Source organism: Berghia stephanieae, chromosome 3 (genome assembly GCF_034508935.2).
Source record: "Berghia stephanieae isolate SIO BIC M18660-M18661 chromosome 3, UCSD_Bste_1.3, whole genome shotgun sequence".
Lineage (NCBI taxonomy): Eukaryota > Metazoa > Mollusca > Gastropoda > Nudibranchia > Aeolidiidae > Berghia > Berghia stephanieae.
Genome location: NC_088362.1, coordinates 27,393,340 through 27,419,723, shown reverse-complemented (window position 1 = coordinate 27,419,723; position 26,384 = coordinate 27,393,340). Strand labels below are relative to the sequence as shown.

At 34.8% G+C, this 26,384-nt stretch overlaps 4 protein-coding genes across 4 annotated transcripts in view; 1 reads left to right on the top strand and 3 right to left on the bottom strand.

The window, feature by feature from the left end:
* Positions 1-4,486: 4,486 nt before the first annotated feature.
* On the bottom strand, positions 4,487-5,764 carry LOC144969186 (uncharacterized protein F54H12.2-like). Its single transcript, XM_078908298.1, has one exon. It carries the CDS (start codon positions 5,762-5,764, stop codon positions 4,487-4,489), a length of 1,278 nt encoding a protein of 425 aa, XP_078764424.1.
* A 4,234-nt stretch (positions 5,765-9,998) lies between these two features.
* Positions 9,999-13,390, bottom strand: LOC144969185 (uncharacterized). Its single transcript, XM_078908297.1, has 2 exons — positions 12,092-13,390; positions 9,999-11,708 (listed from the first exon to the last, which is right to left on the bottom strand). Exons 1-2 carry the CDS (start codon positions 13,388-13,390, stop codon positions 9,999-10,001), a joined length of 3,009 nt encoding a protein of 1,002 aa, XP_078764423.1.
* A 1,572-nt stretch (positions 13,391-14,962) lies between these two features.
* On the bottom strand, positions 14,963-16,036 carry LOC144969508 (uncharacterized). The gene is made up of 2 exons (XM_078908639.1): positions 15,584-16,036; positions 14,963-15,072 (listed from the first exon to the last, which is right to left on the bottom strand). Exons 1-2 carry the CDS (start codon positions 15,894-15,896, stop codon positions 14,972-14,974), a joined length of 414 nt encoding a protein of 137 aa, XP_078764765.1. The 5' UTR covers positions 15,897-16,036; the 3' UTR covers positions 14,963-14,971.
* A 7,003-nt stretch (positions 16,037-23,039) lies between these two features.
* The window catches only part of LOC144967463 (tyrosine-protein kinase JAK2-like), a 40,968-nt gene continuing 37,623 nt past the window's right edge, over positions 23,040-26,384 (top strand). The window contains exons 1-2 of the mRNA XM_078904740.1: positions 23,040-24,173; positions 26,072-26,179. Coding sequence (XP_078760866.1) covers positions 23,328-24,173; positions 26,072-26,179 — 954 coding nt within the window. The 5' untranslated portion in view covers positions 23,040-23,327. The remainder of the gene's footprint in view (positions 24,174-26,071; positions 26,180-26,384) is intronic.

The following is a 26,384-nucleotide window of genomic DNA, read 5'->3' as shown; positions in this document are numbered from 1 at the left end:
TCAGTCTATTCTTTGTTATCATTTATTGCCTCGTCGATGAGAGTAAATTTGGTGTTCCTCCTCTCAATCTTTCCCTCTACTTAGGCCCAATGACCTCGATTGGATTGCGCTCACAGTGATATGGGGGAAGTCGCGTAACCTAGTGTCAAAACTCCCTGATTAGACAGTCTGCTTTGAAAGCTGTTTCTGGTTCATTTCATTTTTTTACTAAGGAGTATAATTAGCATTTTGAAAAAATGGTCAGAATATGTAGCACTGTCTGATTGAAACCATGAAATCATGTCAGCTTTTATATTTGCCAAAATTGGAGCCTTAAAGTGACAATGGGCCAACGAATGGTAGCGTTGTCCAATACAATACAGCTGGGTGCTTTAATGGAGGGCAACAAACGATATTTAGTCAGAACCCATGGGCCTTTTTCTGCTTGAATAATCAGACGCCAATATTTTTTCGGATGTATAATTATGCTCACCCATACATACTTGGATGATATCCATATCAGAGTTTTTATTATCCTTTCCTGCCACGTGGTTCTACACTGGTGATCTCTCTGTCGTATTTCGATAACGATCTTCTCATGGTTAATTGTGAAATTCCAAAACCATTGCCGTCCTCTTTAGTGACTTATCGATAGATACAAGAAAACTTCTTTTAGCAGCTTTATGAGAGTGGAACCGATAGAGATTCCGTACCGTATCGTGTTGTTTAAGAGTCTAATATGTTTTTAAAACCTTTAAAGGCCCCGTGAAACGGTAATGCATAGACAAAAATTTGTCAAAGTTATATAAACAGTGTTTGTTAATTTGACAATATTGAGTATACAATCACTATTTCAAATGATTTAAAGCGAGAGATTTCATATCAGTCTTTGGTAATTCCGACATTATGTAGATAACATGCCATATATAATAAATTCAAAATTGAATACAAACTACATAAGTGGTATGATTATAACACTTAAAGTGAATTGTTATTATTTGGAGAGAAGTATGACGTGAACAAATAATCACTACGTCAGCACAAGAATTTTTGGAAATACGATGAATTCATTAATAAGTAGTGTATAGTGAGCTGAATGACTAGAACCAGATTTAAAAGATGGATGTGGATGATTGGTGTGATCGTTTTTTACCTGCTAATCGATATTTTTAGATCTATTATGTATTGATTTTAGTTTGATTATGTATTTATAAGGACTCATTGTTATTATTTGTTATTGAATGTTTATTCAATTCCCATTTTGAGTTCGATTATATATCGAATGGTCAAATGCTTTATAATACGTCCGTTTCGTACACCTGAGTCTAATGACTCATAGTTATTGATTAAATATACAATTATCTTATTGGATATTAGATTGTATTTGACCTAGTTTTCTGATACTAATGCTTATTGAAATCATTTGATTGGTTCTTTCAAACCTACAAGTTCAAATATCTAGTATCCGATTGGTTGTCATCATCTCTTATACCAATGTTTAGTTCTCATTCCGTTTGATTGATACTTTGGACGTTTTTTTTTTCTTCTTCTTATTTGTTAACTGTTAATACGCATTGTTTGTTTTGATCAGTAAGATGAGCGCGTGTGTTTATTGAGTGTTCGATTTGTCATCGATTATGTATCGAATGGTTAATTGCGTAATAATAGGGCTATACAGCTGATTGAATGGCTAAAAGGATCCTATCCCGGTGTTATTAGGTTCCGACTGGTTCACCCGCGCCGCAGCGCCGCAGCGCAAATTGAGGTCACGCAGTACAGTCCAAGGACTATAACGCTGAGTCGCGTTGTTCTTTTAAATTGGTTTCTTGCTCCTGAGTCTAATGACTTATTAATTTAATCAATTAAAAGTCCATTGATTCCCTCAAAGGTCAAAGGGCAAATAGCTCAGGCGTCAGCCGCACAGCAGCGCGGCAAAAAAAAAATAGGTCAAGGTCATTCAGAGCAGCCGGTAGTCTAAATCATTTTGATTGGTTCTTTCAAATTCTCCAATCTTGATTGGATATCATATTGTCATAGTTTCGTCCGTTTGATTGGTTCTTTGAAATATATTTTTGTCGGGACAGTGTCATCGTAAAATGAGCGGTCTTGTGAAAGCATTAATTCTCAATGTAGAACCAGATGAAATGTTCGATTGTGTTAAAACCGTGATAGATCAATGTTTTCATCTTTGTCATCAATCACTCTTTCAACAACCAGTATTGGATAACCCATTGGGTTTTTGCTCGGTGATTGATACATTGTTTCAGCAGCATATCAACTGGTATAGGGTAGTGATTCTAATTGCTTACGCTAGAAGAGTAGCTTTACGTCATCCAGACAGGGAAAATTTTTCTCAGATCGTTAGTCTTCATCTTGAGAAAAAACTTAATCATTGGCTCGAATCACACGGTGGTTGGTTAGCGATGCCTCGTCAGATTATACCAGAAAGGTATTGGATAATGCGTCTCATGTGTGTTTTACTTCGTGTACTTTTGTCTTGACTGATACTGAAATGGAACTTTTTGTGAAAGATTTGCTTCTCGATCAACAGATAGATGATCGTTATCAGAAAGCAATTGCAGGATATGATAAGTATATTCACGAACATCTATCGACCTGTCCGTTGATAGAAACCAGAGAACAATTGTATATCGTCGCAGACGAATTATTCTCTCAGATCAGCTGGGGTAGAATCATTGTTTTTTTTATGTTACATTAAGCGTGTACTCCGTATTCACTCGGATAGAGAAAACTTTGCTTTATTTGTGGGTTCATATGTGGACAAAAAAACTCAGCAGCTGGATTAAAACAAACGGTGGGTGGCCCTCTATGATACAGGAGATTTCGCCCGTCAATCGTTGGACGAATCGAGTACTTTTCCCCATGATGTTTTACTTTGTGATTTGGTGTGTAATCGAACAACTCAATTATCTTTTGAGTTAATGATCATATTGATGATTCCAATCATTTTTTATGTTTTGAATAAAAGAAGCTATATCTTTTCATCTTGTATTTTTTACTCTTTTATAATTATATTACCCAACAATTTGTTACAGTTTCGAAGGATTCTTTTTTGATGCTAATTTTTCTTTGAAATTTAATGTGAACATTTCGAAACTGAAACAAAAGTAGTTCCCATATAATAAAATTAAAATCTTCTTTTACAAAAAAACCATAACAGACACAGAAAAAAAGACATAAAACCATGTGTTGGTGAATAAAATTCATTTTGTTTTATTTTTTCACAACATCGAAAGCAATGTACTTTCACACACCAGTTACACCTTATACAATAATGATCTCAGGTCATTCACACATTCACATATCAAGCTTTTAAATCATCATTATAATTTTCTATAAATATTAATAAAAAACAAAAAGCAAAAACAACAAAACTTGACCAAATAAGATTACGATCTAAATAGAAATGTAATAATAATAATAATAATAATAATAATAATAATAATAATAATAATAATAATAATAATAATAATAATAATAATAATAATAATAATAATAGAATTATAAAAATATGATAAAACAAAAGATCATAGAAACAAACGAAAGAAAAAAAACAATAAAAAAAAAACAATATAAACAACACTTTCATACACCATACACATCTTATAAAATGATCATTCACACACTCAATCATTAAACATTTTTTTATATAAATGATTAATGGATAGCAATGTTACATATATATCATAAACATCATTTTCATCATCGTCATAATCATCATCAACAACAAAATATTTGTAATTAAACAATTTAAAGCAAGTCTTAATTTAATAAGCGATCAATCAATCAAAAGCAAACGGTTAATGCTTATCAATTGTATTATAATCATCATAATCATCATCATTATCATCATCATCATCATCATCATCATCATTTTCTTCATTTTAAAAATCATATATTAAGGTATAAAGTAAATAGAATTATGTCTTGTTTCGTGTACACGAAATAAATTTTATCATAAGGAATCTTATTTATTTTTATTTTATTTTAAACAACAAACATTCCAATTAAGATTACCCAACCAAGGTGCCTCGGGATAAATGAGTAACAGCTCTTGCCACTTTTAAATCGTTCATACGAAAATGATAGGGATTAAAAATAGATAAAAGTTTTGACAAACTTTCACCTTTACTTTTCTTCAACACGAAATATATAACGTACAAACCACATGTGGAACTGGTTATACCCTGAATAATACGCGGGTTGTGTTTACAGCTTCGACTATTGTTTTCCACAAATCTTTGAATTGTCGGATACGCAGAAGGCGGGAACCCAAAACTATCCATATATTCTGCCTTTCCCATCCCGTTAAAATACACAGATACCCAATGTTTTCCGGGACCAGAACTCGACTCCGTGTTAATAATGTACGCAGCGGGTTGACGAGAATTCGGGTTGTTCGGAAGTCTATCTTTAGGATAAACACCTCGAAAAATTCGTCTCGCCCTAACGTGTCCGTTTAACATCGTTTCGATTTCTACGTTGTTCATGATGAAAAGTCAGTGATCACCTGACGAGTGCGATCAATTTCTATTACACTATCTAATTCGCTGTAACAGAACACAATGATCGGATCAGCTAGTGGGGTCGAGAATTTAAGTTCTAGTCTAAGCGACTCGCTTTTTACCAGTTCAAACTGGTTCCCGTCTAATAGCGATGGTGACAGATCAAAACCAAAAAGACTACAACCCTGAGAGTAAGCATTATAATCTATTCCATTTCCGGCATCGTTGTTAACCAGTCCAGCTGCTAGCATAAGACTGTGATAAGCTCTGACATATTGTTTACTACTGAAATTCGGAGTTAGTGCTTTGGACGGTATCTGTTTTCCGTTCAAGTACAGGGCTAGATAGGACAGATCAAAGTGCTGGAAATTAAAAGGATTCTTTTTGTAATTTCCATTAAAGCTAGTGCTTTCGATTAGACCCAGTACGATCTTAGTCGGGGTTTGCGATAAAAACAAATTATCTTGCATTGCACTTAAATTTCCTTTTGGAATAGAAAAGGTTTTATGGACAACGCGTTTCATGGGGTATTTACAATTGCCGATGTGAAGTGCTTTCTCGTGTGACAGGGCCACGGCTGGGTTTAATTTAATCTTCCTAACATACAACGAGGCGTGTGTAATTACACTCTTAAACCCCTCAGCATCGGTCATGAGATGGAAAGCATCTTTAGACGGGATAAGCCTCAACTTTACATCAACTCCATTAATTAGATACCGTTCTTGATGCATGAAATCTAAATGTAGTTTTCCCATCATATCCACTTCTTTACTCTCTTTCACCAGCTCTTTCCGTGCATCGAAGCCAGCATTTGTACTATCCGTTATTTCTAGTTTACCCGGGGTGTCCTCGTGAAAAAATTCCATTGTCAGGTGACTCCTTTTCGCACCTTGATCATAATTCAACATTGTTTCTACAAAACTCCTAAAAGGATAAACGTTCTCACTTGACGTCACCAGAACATCGTTCAAAGTCATATCCACTTGTGAAAACAAGGCATGAAACCAGGTGTTAACAGGGGCAACATTGCTATCGGCGTCTAAATTAGTTCCATCCGCCTTTATTACTTTAACGCGTACGTGCATAAATGTGTTATGCAAATCCAAGTAGTCTGACGTCCCCCCGCTGATCGACAAAGTAGAGATCGGATGGTATTCCACAAACAAACCATCCTGAACAGCAGTCTGGGTGACGGGTAATGAGAACAGATCGAGTCCGCTGTGTACACTCTCTGCGGAATAGGGATGTAACAAAGCCATGATAATCAACCAAAAATGTCTTGAGCTACGTTCTTCCTACGTCTCTTCCTGGTCTTTTGTCGTGTCTGAGTAGGTCGTCGTCGTTTTATATGCCGAGTCACACGTCCGGGTGGCGGCGGTGGCGGCGGCGATGAAGTTGAAGTTAAACCACCCACGGCTCTGTTGAGTAATCTTTTCCCACTCTCCCCCGCGCGTCGTTTTAAAGCTGTTTTAACATTCTGACCGGAAATGACGTCAGATGCTATTTGGGCACCGGTTTTTGCACCTTCTTTTAATAATGTTTTAGCGCCCGATTTCAAGATGGGAAACAGAGATCTTGCAATACCACCAAAGATACTCCCAAGCCCTCGACCTCTTTGATGTCTTCCACCAACAAACACGGGTAGACCACGTCCTGCTTGAGTACAGTAATAATCATCGTAACCTTTTTGATTGGATTTGAACACGATCCCTTTTGTCATGACAACTGTTTACGAATCGAATCTCTTCTTTCGAAAATGAAGTATCACGATAGACTTCCCTGAAGCAAATGTCAAAGGTTCGCCTTTGTCGTTGGTTAAAAGGATTTCAACCGTGTCAAAATTAAATAGTCTGAGAGGAACATAGTTAGGTTTCTCAAAAATATGATGAACTATGTCTTTGCTTCTATTTCCGCTCGGTACGCATCTCAAAAGAGGTACGACGCTATCCCCAACTATTCTAGGTTGAACGAGGTTGCAATATACGTATACTGCTTCGAATCCGACGTTTAGATGTAATGGCCTTTCACTCGACACAGACGTTGGACCGTATAAATAATGATTTGGAATATTCAAGAGATTGCTCAATGTCGAACTCAAGTGCAAAAAAGTTCCTTCCTTATATAGCCTTATCATTACTCTGCGAGTTGCACGGTCGTAATAAAATTTGATGAAACCCTCGTGCTTCTTTTTTATTTTCCTTCTTATATGAGTCATCATCGTTTTAACCAGTTCATCCGGTGACTCGTATAAACCCGATGGGATGAGTACGGTATCTTGTTCGCTGTCGTTAGTAACTCTAAACTCGAAAAATGCTTCATTCTCAAGGATGTTGTTATACGTGTTACTGAATAATATTTCTGATAAACCGACTTCGTATTCTGTCGATAAATCTAACACTCTGGGTAGTTTTGTAAAATAATGCCCTGGAGAATTATTCGGAAAATAGCTCATGCTGCTATTAGAAGGTAAGACTAAATAAGACATGATTAAACTCGTTTATTCAGTGTTGGATTTGGAAGAACGTAACCGAGACAACTACTTAGAAGCGCTACCCATAGTCTGTCTGTTTCTCCGTCACGCGTCAAGTTATATAATGATACAGACACAACAATCGACACAATCATCATTTGACACAAGAACACGATCTCCCCTCTAGGGACTCGTTTCCCAAACATAGACCAATAAGATGAATTTCTGTTGGAATTATTACTTTCACTTTCGGATCCTTCCATTTGAAAATTAAAAAACAAAACAAAACAAAAAACAAAACAAAAAACAAAACAAAAAACAAAAAAACAGGAAAAAAAAACAAGACCAAAAACAAAAAACAACAAGGATGATAATTAATTGTAAACACGAAGATAAGACTTTGGTATCCAAGAGTTAAATGATGAATCGTAACCGACCCACTTCACCAAAAGTTCTTGTCCGCTTTTACGCTTATCCAAGACGGTCTCAATTCTGTAGATTTCTTTTGCACCAACTTTTTGCAGTTCTTGTTTATAGAAGCTTCCGCACACGCATTCGTTCTGATCGTCTGTAATTTGGTAGGATCTAGGTGTTGTTGAAATGGATTTTGTCACTGTAAATAACTCTTCGGTCCAAGAGGGTAGGTAGCCCTTTTTAAACAGTCGCCTACTTTTACTTATTCTCACACGATCGCCGATCAAAAGTTTTGCACTAGTTTTCTTTTTAGGTCGATCATCCAAATACAATGTGTTCCATACGTCCCCTTGATTTTTCTCTGTTACGTCAACAGGGCGTAACTTGATACTCCTATGATAAGAATGATTATAACTTTTCACTACTTTGGGTAATACGTCTTTGAATCGAGGAGAGTTCTGACGAGTAAACACACGCCACAGTTTTTCTTTGAGAGTCCTATTGAATCGTTCAACTACCGCAGCTTTAATATCCTCGTTCTCAGTAGTAAAGAAATCAATCCCATTCCGCTTCAGAAATTGCTGAAAGCTTTTATTGACAAATTCGGAGCCTTTGTCGGTTTGGAGCCGGATTGTTCTTCGACCAGACTCTAAAATAGTCCTGAAAGCATCTTTTAACGTTTCTCCCGTTTTGTCTTTTATAGGAACAGCCCACGCAAACTTGCTGAAGACATCGATACACGTCAAAATGTATCTGTACGCGTCATTGTACGATTTCAATTGTTGAACATCAATGAGATCAGCCTGCCATTGATGGTCTATTCCACCTACAATAATCCGTCGACGCGGAAATTTGTAACGAACGGGTTTATGAAGGGTGTATGCGTCTTGATGAGAAAGCCAAGAGCTGACGACAGTTTTTTAAAGTTTCGTAGCAGTCTTTAACGGTTTAATACCGCCATAAGATCCCGGTTGATTAGGATTGTAATAGCGAGCGCGTAGTGTTTTATCTCCTTTCATTTGAATGAGACCCAGGCAGATGTTCTCTCCGGTTTAACAGTTTCTAAATTCCTCGACGGACGTTGTCTAATATACGCCCACCTGTCAGCATGACCGATGAGATCACGTGGGACGTTGGATTCCTGCAGAGCACGAGCAAAATATTCCCATCCTTCAGGGTTGACAGACTTTCTTTTGCGGAGTGCGTCATTGACTAGATCAAGAACGTTTGAATTTGGGATGATATTACCTCGATATTTAATCTCCCCTCTCGGGTTCCATTCAAGCTCTGTGTGTCTTTTGAGATAATCCAATAATCTCTCCGCTTTCTTTCTCAACGAAATAGGTACGCTCTCAATAATATCTTTTGTTAAAGTGTCGTGTTCTGTTGGGTCATGTGTTCTTATTGATTGAGGATTGGTCTTAGTTATCATCTGATGTGATCGTTCATCTTTCCGCTTTAAGAATTTCCACAGCACTTGTTGATACAACTCTGCTTTTTCGATTGAGTTCATATCTTTTCGCGTTAGAATATCTTTCATCTGCTGATCAAGATCCCAAAGCTTTTCTGTGGACGGTTCGGTTATCGGTGATTCTCTTCGGGTGTGGATTGAGTCCAAGAGACGTTGGTCCACCAATACCATTTTCTTGGCATGCTCCATCTCATAAACCACCCGCTAGTATTCCACCTAAAGTAGCCAAGACAGGTTGAAGAAGGGCACCTAATAGACCACCTTTTTGTAAAAGCTTCTTTTGTCGAGATGGTGAAGAGCCTTTTTTGATAAAAGTCTTAAACTTCTCTTGTGTCTGATCAAACGCTTCTTTTGTACTGGACTGAGCGGAAGATTACCGCATAATATATTCAGTGCACATTCGCATAACGTATTGATTAGATCTGGTGACGCTCCATTTAAAACTGCTTTTGCTACTCTGGGTTTAGCCTCTCCAAGAAGTTTCAACATTGAAACGTTACGTTTTACACGCGCAGACATTACTTTTGGATATAAACAACTTGTTTTTCAGGAGAAAAAACGCCTGTTCTTACACGAAGATGGTCAGGTGTATCCTGTCGAAGATCGATCACCAAATAACCGTGAGGTACGTCTGTTGCGTCCTTAAATGCGTCTAGTAAAAAATTTGTCTTTCCGGGATACAGTTGTTTTGCCAGCTGAACGATCTGCGAACGGTCACGTGGATTTTTAAAAATTACGAGATAATGAGCATTCAAGCTGATAGTGCGATGTTCTTTATTTTTTGAGAAAAGATTTTGTACAAGATAAAACACTGAAATGTTATTGTGATGCGATTTTTTTGTAAATAGTTTAGTTACGCTGTCATCAGTTTCGGCCATTAAGTCATCGAGTATCACAAGACGGTGTTGGGTTCCATCCCAAAAGGAAGATTTTGGTATCCCTTCTATAAAAGTTATCCCTTGTAACGCTTCAAAAGTTCTCTGCCACTCTCCATAACACCATATAATTTCTTCAGGTTGCGGGCTCATCATCTGATTTAAATGCTCAATAAATTTTGTGACCCATACAGTTTTACCACTCCCAGAAGGACCGGCGATGAGACATGTAAAAGGATGTTTTAAACGCGGGTCCATGGTTGTTACACCAGAAGAGGCTCTGTACTGATTCCGTCTGAACAAACCTTTCTCTTTATATAAAAGTAGGATAGACTAGCTCTCTGTTGTGTGTATGTGTATACGTCCGAGTCTAGTACACGAAAACCCTTATTTTCTCCCACACCACTCTTTTGCGTTTGCAAAACCTTGAGGTACTTTTCTTTTGTGAGTTCATTCAATCGCTTTGATAAACCCTTACAGCTCGTTTTAGACTTCCCTTCTCCGAAACAAATATAGGTCTTCGAACAAAGAGCCACACCCCCGTCTCCTTCAAATTCTAGCTTGAAGAGACCCGGTGTCCGTCTGTCATATTTTTGCTGTACGCGACAACAAGGATATGGTGAAAAGTTGCTTTGTTTTTCAACTAGCTCTCGAATGTGTTCAGGACAAGCAATACTCGGAAACCACGTATGATACTGTTTGTAAAATTCATCAATCAAGTTCGGTTTTAAGAGGCTTTGAATATTACAGTCGGAAAATGCAACGTATAAGCTATCGGTATCCATTTCAAAAAGTTGATAATCTGCCCTTGGAATAAATCTGTCTATGAAATTGTATTGAAACTGTAGCATTCTAAGTTTTGCGTACGAGTACACAAATGATCCAATTTGAATGGGGAGCGTCCAAAGAACGGTACGTTTTGCGGATTCTATTTCATGTAAAGTCGATGTCAACGGAGTCATTTTTCTGAAATAAGGGCTATTAATGGTTTTTGATACAACATTTTCATCTTCGGCGTATAAAACTGTCGTGTGTTTATCAAGCGCCTCGAGAGTCTTACCATAAGCCGAGTTACCCATTAATTTCATGGTTTCGGCTAAGATGCTATTTTCAGGATTACGATCGCCTTCACGTCTAGCGTCTGAAACCTTTTGCACAAAATTTGAAAAGCATGCACTTGGCATATATTCAATCACTTCTTGAATATCATCTACAATAAGACCGTGATTGAGATACCATTTGAGCAATGGTGTGGTCAGCAATATGCTTTCGGCATGGTAACTACTAATCAGAGTTCGTCGAGGTTGTCTTAATAGGTTATTTTTCACGGCGTATTGACACATGGTTTCACCTATATCTTCTCTTGCAACGAGGGTATTTTTAAAGATGGGTGGCATGTCTGCGTAATAAGAATAAAGGTCTTTCGGGACCCTGATAGTGCACTGAACAAAACCAAAAATTTTGTCTCTATCAACCGCGGACAGTATCGATTCTTTTGTGATGCGGGTCCCTTTCTTAAAACAGTTATTATTAAGCGGGCGTAATTTCCGTAAAAAGGCAGATATTCTAGGGTCTTTTTTCATTTTTTTCCATTCGCATTCATAGATTTCTATCAGAGTAATTCCCAAAATATCTCTAATATACGCATTCTTCTGCGCTGTTTTTTGTTTTCTTTGTTCAAATGTTTCATTACATATCATGGTCTTTTCCTGAATACAGGAATGAGAATGATAGAAGCAACCTTGAAATTCGTAAGCAATTTGATTCGTCTCATCATACCCATCGACCTTGACCTGTTTTTCATGACCTAGATTTTTTTCCCTTCCATTGAATTTATGACGAATAGGCACCCTTTGTATATGACTCATCCATTCGAGCCATTCGAACGCTGCCTGTCCAAACTTGTCTGTTTTCTCAGATTTAAACTCATTACTTTTACGTCGTCGGACAAATAAACCACTAGGCTTATCTTGCTGAAGGCAGTATAAGTACAAGGAATTAGCGTCATAACTTTTAAAGATTGCACGGGTTTATCTCCCCTGATCAATGTACTACCTTTTTCTACGAAACGTGTGAAAATAATCGACGGTCCACCAACGATGTTGGACTTTAAAAGCTGATGAAGATGTTTATGCTTTTCGTTGAATAATGAAAATATTACATTTCTAGGAATGGTCTTAAACAGGTATCTTAACGTAACCCCTGGGATCGATATCGCTTGTTTGAAAATGTCTAAACCTAGCTCTTGATAGAATTGCGTCATGCGTTCAATAGCCGTTAACATTGGTGCTACGTCACGAATATTGTAGAAAACTAAAAAGTCTTTCATTGTACTCATTCCCTGTTCCTCCCATACTTTCTCACAGTAAGCGTAGTCTTCTTGAGAGATGGTGCAATTTTTTAACGAGCTGAAAAATGCTGATATAGGTGGGAGTGACGTTTCCTTTAATTTTTCTAGACTGTCAAAGTACTCATAAGGAAAAAAAGATTTCTGTTCGGTTACATTATAGGCTTGAAGAAAATTTGAGTAACTGAATCCGGGGGCCAGATAATTACAAACGTCTAAAAATTTTAGCTTATCGTTCGAAATGCAAAGAAAACTGTTGTTTTTCTTTACTACTTTGAAATCTTCTGTTTTCATTAGTTTCTTCACAAGGTAAGTTTTAAGAACGTTTAAATCATACATTTTAGAATTGAAACCTATTACAACCATTTGAAGTAGATATTTATCTAAAACAGCTTTCAATTTCTGATTATCACCTATTTGCTCGTATGTGTTTTTGAATGTTGTTTCACTGAGAATAGTGAAAGCGTGAATGCTAATTTCTTCTAAGTAGTCTACCATACGATTTACTAACTTTTGAGGATCACCTTCGGATATGTAACATACGGGTTGTTCATAACCTGGAATATTTGAAGCGATTGCTATAGACATGGGTAAGTGTCTGGCGTGATACACTGTTCGGTTTGCTTGAGCTTTCGGTTCGGGTAAGTTATCTTTATTAAAATAAGACTCAATATCGAATGTACACCTAAAAGGATACACGTAATCGGGATCAATAGAAATTCCAGCATCTGCTAATTTCTCTAAATCTGTTGGAAGAAGTTGAAAAATTCCACCCGGGTACCTAGATTTAGTTGCATCCCCTTTACAGTCTTTCTCATGTCGTAACAAATTCGAATGTTTTGTCCAGAGTTTACTACAGTGAGAACAACCAAATATCTTAATAGCCCTTTCGAGGTCCCTAATATAACAAAAATGATTATTGACAAGTAAAACGTACATCGTATTAGAAAAAGAGTTTGCACTTCTCCTAAAGACTACATATCGGTTGGGAACATGATCCGTATCATACTTGTAAACAATGACATTTATTTCAAATAACTTCTCAATTTTGTCTAGTTCTCCTATACTTATACCCGGATATGTTGTTGGAAATGTTGATGTATACAAGCTAAACAAGGAGAGAGTGTAGTCGTCTAAGTCATTTACCCGTTTTCCTCGAGCCAAAGATAAGCATCTGAAGAAGCATAAATTATCGCTGAAAAAATCATTGGTCCTGTTATAATTGTACTGTAGAGTATATATGTATTTGTTATTTTTAACAGAATCGGGAATGTTAACATTACAACAACCAATAGGAAACTCTTTCATCTTATTGATATAAAACGTGGTCGATAAAATAGCCTGAACCCTGCAACGACTATCTGGTCTATGCTGAGGGCAAATTCCAAATGATCATTATTACTAAAATTTTCAATAAATTCCTCAAAATCTTTCCAATTACTAATAAGTCTGGGAATTTCTAAGGCTCTGTTATTATTAATAGACGCGTGGAAAAAACGATATTCCGAATTTTCTTGATTTTGCAAAAGAAAAGAATGACTAAAATTGATTTTGAATCTAACGCTTTGCCTGTTGAAAATTTCCTTTAGTTGTTGAAGGATATAGGGAGAGCCCCATTCTATTGTGTACACGGACTGAAAGATCCCTTCTAAAAAATGTGTCTTAATAGATTCACGATGTTCTTCTAATAACCGCAATACAGTTTCATTTTCTTCGGTTTGTTCTACATAACTCGTAGACAATAAACTTGACGAATTTTGTTTCTGTTTTTGTATTTTATTTCCTTTTTGTTCTTGTTTTTGTTGTTCACGTTGTTGTTGCTGTTGTTCACGTCGTTGTTGACGATTTTGTTTTTGTTTATCTCTACGCTGTTGTTTCTTAAAAATTCTTTGCTGTTTTTTAAGCTCTTGTTTTCTTAACTTCTGTTCGTTCTCTTGTATTTTATTTTGTTCTTTAAACTGCTTTTCTTTCAATTTTTCTTCTGGTGAACTGCACTTTACGTTATTTTGATGGTTTTGTAAACTATCTTTCCTAGAGAAGTTCTTTTGACATTTCGAACAAGTATGTACTATAGAATTGTTATGTTTCTGTTTATGACGAATTAAATTATGTAATAATTTAAAACTAATGCCACAACTTTCACAGATGTACATGCTTGGTAACTTAACTATAAATATACAATTCTACTATAATCAAATAACAATTTTTCTGTTTTTGTTTTTTAAAAAAGAACGGGAGGAAAATGCTAAAAAAAAAAAATAAAAAAAAAAAGAATAAAAAATACAAATTTTTAAAGTTAAATGAAAGACATATCTAACAACTAATAAATAAAAAAAAATAACTATAGAAAAAATATTATCTCACTGTTAATCACTAGACGATCTGTTTAAGAGTCTTGAAAAATTCTTCATTCAGATTTTGACTTGTCCTTGTTTTTTACACGCTGTCAATATACCACTGTAGGGGAGGCTCCGGTTTCGTTTGTATAGTCGATGGGTTTCTTCCGGTTCTGAAAATAACATATGGTTTAGTTTAAAACTAGAACTGTTTATCTTACAAGTAAAGACATATAGTACAATTTGTAAAAGTAAATAAATAAATAAACAAATAAATAAATACATACATTTACAAAAAAAAATGAATGAATGAATGAATGAATGAATGAATGAAATGAATGAATGAATGAATGAATGTGAATGAATTAAACAAAAAGAAAAATCAAAGATAGTTTAAGATAGATCCAAAAAAAAATTATAAATAAAATATTAAAATACATCAATTTTTGATTTTGGTCATCATGTATATATACAAGTAATTATTACAGAGAAATAAGAGAAGATTGCTACTTACTATTGATGGGTCAGCTCACTCCTTTTATCATTTGGGGATTTATTGATCTTCTGTATCCGAGATTTCAATTGTATCGCTGTCCGATAGGATTTCAATGACTTCGGTAGCTTTTGATGATGGTTGTTGAGTGTCCTCAAATTCTGAAACAAGATACGACTTATTTAGTCGAAATATGTAGCGTTATGAAGAGACATATAGGGTAATTAGATAAATTTGGATACAAACATTTAAACATTTCAATAATAATATTAAAATCAATCCTATTATAACTCAAATGTATTAAGAGAGTTCTATATATAACTATTGAACTAAATATTGAATATTTATCACAATTACCTAAAAATACACAACAAAAAAAACAAAAAAAAAAAACAACAAGAAAACAAGCATACTACTATAATAAAAAAAAAATTAAATAAATAAAAGACAAAAAGAAGTTGTTTTTTGTTTGTTTGTTTGTTTGTTTGTTTTTGTTTTTGTTTGTTTGTTTGTTTTTTTTTTTGTTTTTTTTTTTTGTTTTTTTTTTTAAAGAGGTAAAAATACTAAAATAATAATTAAACTAAAATATTTTATATATAAAAGACACAAATGTAATCTTTAAAGGCGATGTCTTTTCATTTGAATAATAATGCTATTTATCATTTAACTCACGATTTTCTCCGTCGATCGATGAGGGTTCAGGGTCGTTGTTTAAGCACACTAGACGAACGGCTTCCTCTGTGCCTACAACATCTTCGAGCAGTAATGCCTGTAACACTGGTTTAAGTTTAGTCGTAACAGTTTCTTTTGTATTGTCAAATGCTTCTTCGAAAAATCGCACAATCTTATCTTCAGGGGGTAGCATCAAACAATCATGCGCCATTTGATTGGGTGCGAAAATGCGACATCCTTCGCAGTTTGAAATATCAATAGCGTATATATGCTTCATTAAGTGGTTTTTAGAAAATTGAATGAAGTTTTCCATATTAAAGTTCTTCTAAAGGAGAAGAAAAACAAAAAACAAACACATATCACAGATTGTTAAAAAAGTAAAACTTTTTGAAAGTGTTACACATCCTAAAATAAAACAGTCAGACTACCGTTGATGACGATAATAATGGTAATGACGAGGACTATTTCTTCATGTTTTCTTGTTGTTTTCTTTTTTTTTTTAGTTGCCGATTCATCGCTGTCTTTTTTTATTCTTCCTTGGTCAATATGTCGTATATTTTCTTTGATAATTTTAACAAAGTTTTCAATTCTTTCTATGTTCAAAGCTATAAACTTATCGGACGATAGAAGTATTCCTCAGAACAATAATGCCTAACTTTAATAACAAACGTTGATGACGATAACGATGATGATGATAATGACAATTTACATGTTCTTGTTTCTTTTCTTAGGTTTCAGTTTCTTTTTCGATGGTTCGTCGCTGTCCTCTTCATTTTCGTCTTGGTTTGCTAATATATCGTTCTCGACAATTTTAGTAATGCTTTCCACTCGTCTCTATTTAAGGCAATGCCTTTTTTCGATGGTAGAAGTTTTCCGTCGTCGTTACTCCCGTAATAACGTATGTGTATCTTCGGGATACCGTTAAACTCACCTACACTTATGTGAATATTTCTATTTCCTATCGGTACAGGCTCCATCGTGAAGAAAATTGAAATAGAAAATAAATCTAAGTTAATTAAAACTCAAACACACAAAAAATAGAAGAAATCACTTCGAACTTGTATTTCTTTAACGGAAAAGGCAAGCTCGCTGCAGTGGAATGGAAAAAAACGAACAGCAGAGCTGAATTTATAGGGTAAAAGAATGCTGACTTTACAAGACTGGGCAAAAAAATGCTGACGTTGTAGGCGTGGCCAAAAAAAACGCTAACTCCATAAGCGCGGGAATAGTTATATCAAACGATGGGAAAATACCCAGAGCAAGGTTAAGACTTTATGACCCGTCATCTCAAAACGGTATTAGATCGGAATGAACAAGATTAAGAAAATTGAGTTTAACGTCAAAAGAGTCAAAATTAGGAAAGTTTATTATTTTGAAATTTAACTTTCAAAACTCTCTTTCCTCAACAAAAGCATTTATTTTAACTCAAATTTGATAACAGGTTCAAAATTCAATTATACACAAAAGGTTAATCCAAGCTTAACACCGTTTTGAAGTGATTGGTTACGTTTGGTTTTTAAAGTGTTTTTATTTTTTTACGCGGAATATGAAATGTAAACATATGTTTGAACTTTTCAACGACAGAACGGTGCCATCGTAATGAATTACGGCGCCATCGTAATGAATTTTACAGCTGTAAAGGGCGTGAGAAAAGTAAAACGATAGCACAGATGTTTATTATAAAGTGCTTAAGAAGCTTCTGACCTAGAATATCAGGTTTAAGTGCTGTTTTCTCACGAATATAAAATATAAGTTAATTTTCCTCTAACCGAAATTACCGGACGCCTGGAAAAAAAAAATTATATAGACGAGAACGAGAAACCAAAGGGGATAAGGTTCAAATTCAGGTTCTGAATGAAAGAGGTATATTTAGGACGTGTCTGAAAGTATGGTGTTAACTAGTAACGAGTCTGAAAGAGGATTCGGATTATGTTCGATAAACAGTACAGAAACTGGGTTAGCGTCAACTCTATGTATAATAGAGATAGACAGATAGATAGATGGAGAGAGAGAGAGGGAGAAAGAGAGAGAGAGAGAGAGAGAGAGAGAGAGAGAGAGAGAGAGGGGAAGAGAGAGAGAGAGAGAGAGGAGGAAGAGAGAGAGAGAGAGGAGAGAGAGAGAGGAGAGAGAGAGAGAGAAGAGAGAGAGAGGAGAAGAGAGAGAGAGAGAGAGAGAGAGAGAGGGAGAGAGAGAGAGAGAGGGAGAGAGAGAGAGAGAGAGAGAGAGAGAGAGAGGATTTCTATATCGTTAAAAAAAAAAAACACGTAATAAATTGCTTGTCACTCTTTGGATAGGACGCTGGACTATCGAAAAGTACTTTCAGCTTGGTCCAACAGACCTAGCTACCTTATCATTGTGTTGTATTGATAGGGGAATAAAAAAAAACAAAACAAAAACAAACAAACTCGAACCCACTCCTTTTGTGTGTAAAGCGAGAGCTCTACCAATTGATGTTCCCTTCTAGAGGTTAGGTAGCGCACTTTTATCCTATCGATCAGAAGACTGGTGATAATAATGTAACTGTATTACAAACCAGTATTTAAACGAGAGAACATCTAAAAAAAAAAACAAAAAAAAAACAATAATAATTTTAAAAAGCAGACAGAACGTAGGGTTTTGACTTTTAACGTAAAATAAGCCACCAGGTGCAGTTGTAAGAAAGAAAACGAATACCAAGACTGTTTCTCACGATATTTAATCTTCGAGGTTGTTTGAAAACGGGTTTATCTAAATATAAACACGAGAGGGCGATAAAGCCTGTGAACTCTCAAGCAGGGAGGGTAAATGTGTTCCAGATGTGGGTGTGGAAACACGCTCAAAAGCTAATGAGATTTGTAGATATTTGTCATGGGAAAGTGTATAATAATTCTCTTTAAAAAAAAAAAAAAAAAGTTCTAAGTCCAGGAGTCAGACCTGGGAATTGAATAAACACTCCTTATACGATATCGTGGTCGAGCGGCGTGGTCTTTGCCTTAAAGGTTTCAAGTTCGACTACCCGTTACGCTGCGTGGTATTTAACAAGTTACCTTGTTTTACCTCATTTTTACGGCGCTGAGCTGCGGCTGATGCCTTGGTTATGTCAGTCTTCATTTGGACTAGACACTAAAGACACATTTCCCATTGGGAATTAAGAAAGGGATATTCTATATTTAATCATTAACTATAAGTCATTAGACTCAGGTGTACGAAACGGACGTATTATAAAGCATTTGACCATTCGATATATAATCGAACTCAAAATGGGAATTGAATAAACATTCAATAACAAATAATAACAATGAGTCCTTATAAATACATAATCAAACTAAAATCAATACATAATAGATCTAAAAATATCGAACCAATCAAATGATTTCAATAAGCATTAGTATCAGAAAACTAGGTCAAATACAATCTAATATCCAATAAGATAATTGTACATTTAATCAATAACTATGAGTCATTAGACTCAGGTGTACGAAACGGACGTATTATAAAGCATTTGACCATTCGATATATAATCGAACTCAAAATGGGAATTGAATAAAGATTCAATAACAAATAATAACAATGAGTCCTTATAAATACCTAATCAAACTAAAATCAATACATAATAGATCTAAAAATATCGATTAGCAGGTAAAAAAACGATCACACCAATCATCCACATCCATCTTTTTAATCTGGTTCTAGTCATTCAGCTCTCTATATACTACTTTAATACTTTGTGGTGCGTAACTTTTTTCATTTTTTTACAGTGTGAAATCTATAATTTTATGTCAGCTGTTTTAAAGTTGTTTTTAAAGGTCTTAAAGAAGAAAACTTGTTAAATATGGCATCAATACGGTCCAAAATCTAGATTCAGTTAAGACAAATTGATTCAGAGGTTGACACAAATTTTTACAACTTTTGATAGAGGGACAGCTGAGAAAAACCAGAAAAACACGCGCCATTAATAAAAAAAATTGACTATAATTATATTTTTTAGAAAAACAACATCGGTACCATTCAATGCATTATCGACGTGCATTTATATGTAAACGTCGATTGTTATCATTTAATAATATTTTATCATTATCATCAGTGTATTCGTTTACCGCGTCTTTGTATTATTATTATTATTATTATTTTTTTTAATATTTTAATTTTTTGTTGTTGTTGTTGTTTTTCAAAAACTTTTTATCATGTTTAAAAAAAAAACTTCTTGTCCCATCATTGTTTATGTTTATTTACCTTATCTTCGCCATTCACACTACACACTCTCATTCGTCCTTTGTGTCTTATTCGTCGTGTTTTGTTGATAAATGGGGAAATCAGAAACATCTACAGTATGTCTTCGTCTACTAAATTGAGGCGTGCAATTCAACATTTATCGTTATTTTTTCCTTCGAGCTTCAAGCAGCAACATTTTCGTTAATCAACCAGCACCACCAACGGAGGTGCATAAAAACGGTGCGTTTTTTTTTTTTTTTTTACATCTCCAACGGAGATGAATAGAAAACGATGCGTTTTTGTACACCTCCAACGGATGTGAGATTACTACTAGTCACCCATTTGGCGGTATAAAAACAATAACAATAATCAGTAGAGAGGTCGATTTCATTCACGGTATTGCTTATAAACAACCAACCGTGCTTGTCCGTGAAGGTGTGTCACAATTTTCATGTTTTGGTTGGTCAAAAATCTACTGGTTAATTGCAATTCTAGCCACTGACTGAACTCTTCTTCTGCTTTAGCTTTCTTTTTCGGGTTCCGTTTCTGCTTGTGTTATAGACTTAATCGTATTTAATTTCCCTTTTATGCCGGCATTTATTTCTGAGGGTTCTTTTAATCCCATCTGTGACCCTCAGCCTCAAAAGGATTTTATGTCGGATTTGTCTAAATGCTAAAAATTGAATTTATTGTCAACAATATGAGATATGAAGTTGTTATGCTTTACTGAGCAAAATGACACAATTTCACAAAGTAAAATAAGTAAAATGCAACATTTCTGTTTACTTTAACTTTTTAATCACTTTTTCCTTCTCGGTGCACACCGACACTATACCGTTTTGAGACGATGGATCACATTTCATCGGTGACGGTACATGTACTATTTATAGCTTATGTCATTGTAATGTGAATTGAGTAGTCGACTATCTAATTACATACACACATGGTTTCAATTTCCCCATCTTGTCGTAAAAGTTTTCAAATATAATAAATAATTCAAATTAATTTATGTCAAAATGATATGACAAATGGTTAAAAGAAAACAACTAGAAAATAAAGAAAGAAAAACATTGAATAAGAAAATAAGATTTAAAAAGAAAAATTGAGTATTTGGTATTGACAATTTATCGTCCAATACTTTTGGATTTTCCCATGGAGGCACGATCTCCAGGAAAATGGAGAGCTTCCGCCCCAATTGGATTGGTTTGCCAGTATTACATTTTTAAAGACAAAATACTCTAAGTACTTTGGCCTTTTCAAAAATCAATATTAGCATGGAAAGGAACTAAGTTAACAATGGTGATGTCGACTGTCCACTTTATTTAATAAATTTCTGAATTTGTTTCGCGTTTAGGAATTATTTCATAATGAATGATAGAGTACATGGCCGTCAACAGCGTTGTCTGTCGAAAAAAAATGTAATATCGCCTCACAGGCTTCATGTCTCGTTCTACATGTTACGTGTTGCTGTTGGTCAGGGACCCTTTGTAAAGCGCTTTGAGCACGTTTAGGGAAATTGTTCTATATAAAAGCTCAAGTTTTTAAACATTAAAATTTTTTTTTCAAGAAGAAGAAGAATATAATAATAATAATAATAATAATAATAATAATAATAATAATAATAATAATAATAATAATAATAATAATAATAATAATAATAATAATATAATAATAATAGATCTTTATTGTCCATAAATATGGCAATTTGTCATTTAGTTACACTTGTTATAACGTTAAACGATAACTGTAACATTGAACAGATATTTCACTCCTACTTATTCTCTCTCTCTCTCTCTCTCTCTCTCTCTCTCTCTCTCTCTCTCTCTCTCTCTCTCTCTCTCTCTTCCTCTCTTTCTTTCACACGTGCGATATACACAACATAAACATATTCATTTCGTTTTCAATTTGTTACGATTGTGGCAATTCGACACCAAAAATTATCATCATTATCAATTGGTCAGTTAATCTTACATTAAATAAATAAATTAGTTATTCAATCAACGAATCAATCCTTGGTTTTTCTGTACCATATGAAATATTCAAAATTTTTATTGCTGATGGAACGAACGTTGATTTATACTTGTTAATTTTACATTTAATCTGACAAAACCTTCTCCCAGATGGTAAAAGACTAAATTCATGGTATAAAATATGTTTTTTATTGTTGGTAATTGAGAATGCTTTCCTTTCTATTGCTTTTCCATGAATTCTTTCTACTCCATCAAGAGGATGGTTTATTATTTTTGATGCCTCTTTGATAGATTTTTAAATTTTTGATTTATCTTTAAGTCGGCATCCTCCAAACCATATGGTGCAGCCAAACACAATTACACTTTTAATCAATGAGTCATAAATTCATAACATAGTTTTCTTCCTTACTTGAAATGTTCTCAATTTCCTTAGGATGTATAATCTTTGGGCAACTTTCTTAGATATTATATTAATATGTTGAGAGAAATTGAGGGAACTATCAATGGTTATTCCTAAATATTTAAAATAGTCAACTATCTCAACATCATCTTTACCGATCGTCACACACTTTAAGTCGTTTTTATTTTTTACACCAAACACCTGTTCTTTCGTTTTTTCAACAATTTTTTCAATATAGTAACTATAGACTGTAAAAACAATGAAACAAAAATGAATATAACACCGTCAAAAAAGAACAAAACACCTAGAACATTTTGGGTTCAAACCCCTTCTTTAGCCAGCAACCCCCCCCCCCCCCCACCCCCACCCCAATAAAATATATGAATACATTACTTAAAAACCCAGATTGGTGGCAGAGAAAAATAAGCACGTCATTTCTGTGATACATTTCAAGATCTTACAGAAAGGACGTGTCTATTTTTTTTGGCCCTCCCCCCTCTGTATTTTAAAGTATTAATTGTATTAATGTTTGATCTTGTGTTTTTGTTGTTGCTTGCATAAGGATTTTGAGCCCGAAAGTTCCGTGTTTGGTATTTTGTTTGCTCATTTTACTTTATTACTTTTTTACTCATAAGTATGTACGTATTTCGATATTAGCTTGTCAAGATTCAAACAAATTTCACCTAATTAAAGCATGACATTACCTATTCCTCACAAAACACCTTTAGCAAGTTAAATAGGCTAAATAAGTCTCAGCACGTCGTCCCAGCCCCTTTGTATCACTTCAAGGCCTCGAATATTTTAGTTTAAAGAAAGATCCAAAGGAAAACGCTTTCTTGTTGACATAATTAACTGCCTTGCTTTAAAAAAAAAAATGGCTTAAACAATAAAATTTGTTTGGCATTTCATCTCAGAATTTTCTCTCCACTTCCATTTTCCCTCGGAGTCAGTGAATCGATCTTCATTGAATATCGTTGAATATTCTCTGGAATTCCAAGGAAAGGGATAAAAATTACGTACAACTGTCATCCAGTTTTTGAATGGGATACCTTATTTATCTGAAGCAGTTTGAAATGTTCAATCTTTTACATCTCGTTCCAGTTGAAGGTCTGAAAAAGTGATTTTTTAGATTTGGTTTTTCGGATTGCTTTGCTTTGGCTTTGGACTGGAATTAATAGTTATCATGGCGTCTAGAGAAATTACGATTTTATTTCCGACTGGTATATATGGTGAAATATCTGATATACATGTCCAACTTCAGGATACCGAGATGACATGCGAGGACATGAAGTGGCTGTGTTTGGAAAAACTGAGCGCCCCTCATATACTTAGTGATGCAGTTGATGACGTTTTGATGGACATATTTCCAGCCTTTGGTTTGGTAAAAACAGATAATGAATCAGCCTGGCTGCCTCCCAATTATATTTTTAAAGAGCAAAATAAGAAAGAAGTGTACAAATTTCGGCTCAGGCATCGGCCACCGTCTTCAAAAGTTTTTGTTGAAAACACACTGTTGTCTGAATTCTTTGTTTTACAAGCTCTAGATGATTTTCTGAAAGGAGCATTGGGTAAAGAAATGGTGAAGGAGGTGCCTCGAGACACTATAATAGAATTAGTTTTGCTTGCCCTTTTACTTACATCATCAGTGAGATTAAAAAATTCTGATGTTATTGATAAAAGACTAAAAATAAAGAAATTTGATTTATTAAATTGGCACACAAAATTTTCTTCAGAGATTTACAACGTAATTATCACGACAAATAACAAATTGCTTCGAATTGTTGACCATTATTGTTACCGTGATGGCATCAGAGATTCACTCGCAGCTCGAAAAGATCAAAATAAAACATTGTTCTTTTACAAAGAAGAGTTTGTAAAGCTCTTGTTGAAATGCTACCCATCATATTGTTTTGAAAAATATTCTGCTGTGGAGTCTGAGTTTTATTCAGAAGTGGATGTGAAATTGATTCTGTATGATGAGTCTACAAATGGCACAAACAAGCAACCACCAGGAATTTACATCAAAGGGGTATGGATTTACATTTCATTATAATTTTATTTGTGGAATGATGATAAATTTTACTTAGTATAATTTATATTTGTCATAATATATATATATATATATATATATACATGCGCACACACACAGTTCACTCCAGATAAACGCAACTCGGTTAATCGCAACATTCGGCCGGTTAATCACAACATTTCCCAAGAAACAGAATTAATTCTATATAAAAGTCACTGGTTAATTGCAACAAACTTCGGTTAATGGAAACAAATTTTCGCCCTCAAAAAGTGGTAAATTCAAGAAATCAATCAAACAAAATATCATGATTAAATTTCATCATGGAAGAAATCGTAACAGGTTGCAATAACGAGAGTGAGCGGGATGTAATACTTCATTAGTATGTCACCACTCTATTATTGACAAAAGAGGGTGGGGCTTTACAGTATAGGTTCGTGATGTCATCTGTGGCCATTAAATAGGATGTAACAAGGGGGCTAGGTATAGTTTTTACAATGGGTAGACAAAATGACAGTTGTAAAGGGATATCCTTTGTTTTGGGATTGACAACTGTACTTTGTGACCAACGAATTTGGTGAGAGCTATAGTCTCTCATCACGGATAATCTCTTTGACTCTTAAAAATGTTGAGAACAAAAGAGTGAAAGTTGATCAAATCTGAAAAGATGTCGACTTCCATCAAAGTTTCTTTTGCTTGAAAAAATATATACAGGACTGCCATATGGTTTTTATTTCAATCAAATTGCTCAGTTTGTGGTGGACTAATAACAATGTTTACAACAACTGGTTTGAGTTTACCATATGTATGTGTAAAATGTTGCGATAGTGGACTGGAAACTCAACTTCGGTTAATTGCAACTTCACAATCGCAACATTTTCGCTGATCCATAGGTGTTACGATTATCCGGAGTGGACTATATATATATATATATATATATATCTTTAACTTACATCTCATTAGCTTTCTTGCACAGTAGCCCTTTTCGGGGGTAACGATAGCTTTATCGGGTGTCCCGATAGCTCAGTTGGTAGAGCACTCACTTCACAAGCAAAGGGATGAGATTGATCCCAGGTGAAGTCGAGATTGTTTTTGGACTCCCCCCCCCCCCTTTCAGTGATTGTGGGTCCAAAAATTGTTGTGTTGTCTGCAAATTTCATGACATAATTTTTGGTGTGCGTAATGCAATCATTTGAGTCAATAATCAGGTTACTTTGGAGAGAGTGTCTTTGAATCTGAATAATTATGGACTTTTCTTGAGGAAATCTTTATATCAGTTAACCCTCTCTTTACCAACCATAGGAAAATCGTTACATTCGTTACGATACAACCAACATTTTTCTTATTCAAATGTCTCTTGTACATCATAAAATTTAAAGAAATTGAACAGTGTGTTTAGAGCATGTTTTGCTAAAGAAATTATTTATAGCTATAACTTACCTCTATTGTGTTTGAGTGATAAAAAATATATTTTTGTGTTAGTTGGGTGTGAAGTTTGGGGGAAAATCCTGAAAATGGCTGGGAAGGAGAGAGTTAATGAATTTCCCCACCTCGTAAAATGTAATTTTTGGATCAAGAAGTTTTAATCCATAACTTTGGAGACTGAAGAAAAACTGACGAATAGTAACCTATAACATAGTTTTTGTGATGGGAGTCAAGATGGTCAGTGATGGATACCCTTGATAACAACCACTTTCTTGGTTGGCAACAAAACCATCTATTTATCCTGGAATGCAATTCCTGATGCAATATGTTGGTGGGCGCGACTTTTCAACATGGACAAGTTGGGGAAATCTGTAAATTTGGCATCTGAAAAAGTGATAAATTTTGTATAGTTTTATATTGAAATCACAGTAAGTGAATATGTACTAAATGATTTCATAAAAATTTTCTCACATCAGATCAGGCAGTGTGGTTTGGAAGATGTCGATTGTGTTGCTATGATTCCAAGAGAAGGTGACGCAAATGGTCAACAATTTGAGGTTGAAATCAACAGCTTTGGCCCAAAGGTATCCTGGTGACATACTTTCTTGAAAATATGAAGTTGAAGTCGAGCTCCAGTTTAGTGACAACTGATGTAGCTCAGAATTCCCCATTATCAATAATGCGGTTTATGAATAAGAATTATGCAATATACTTTGATAAATCTGTGGTGGACGGAGAGTTGTGTCTTCATTCCTTTTATATATATTTTGTATTCCATTTCCTTTTTTT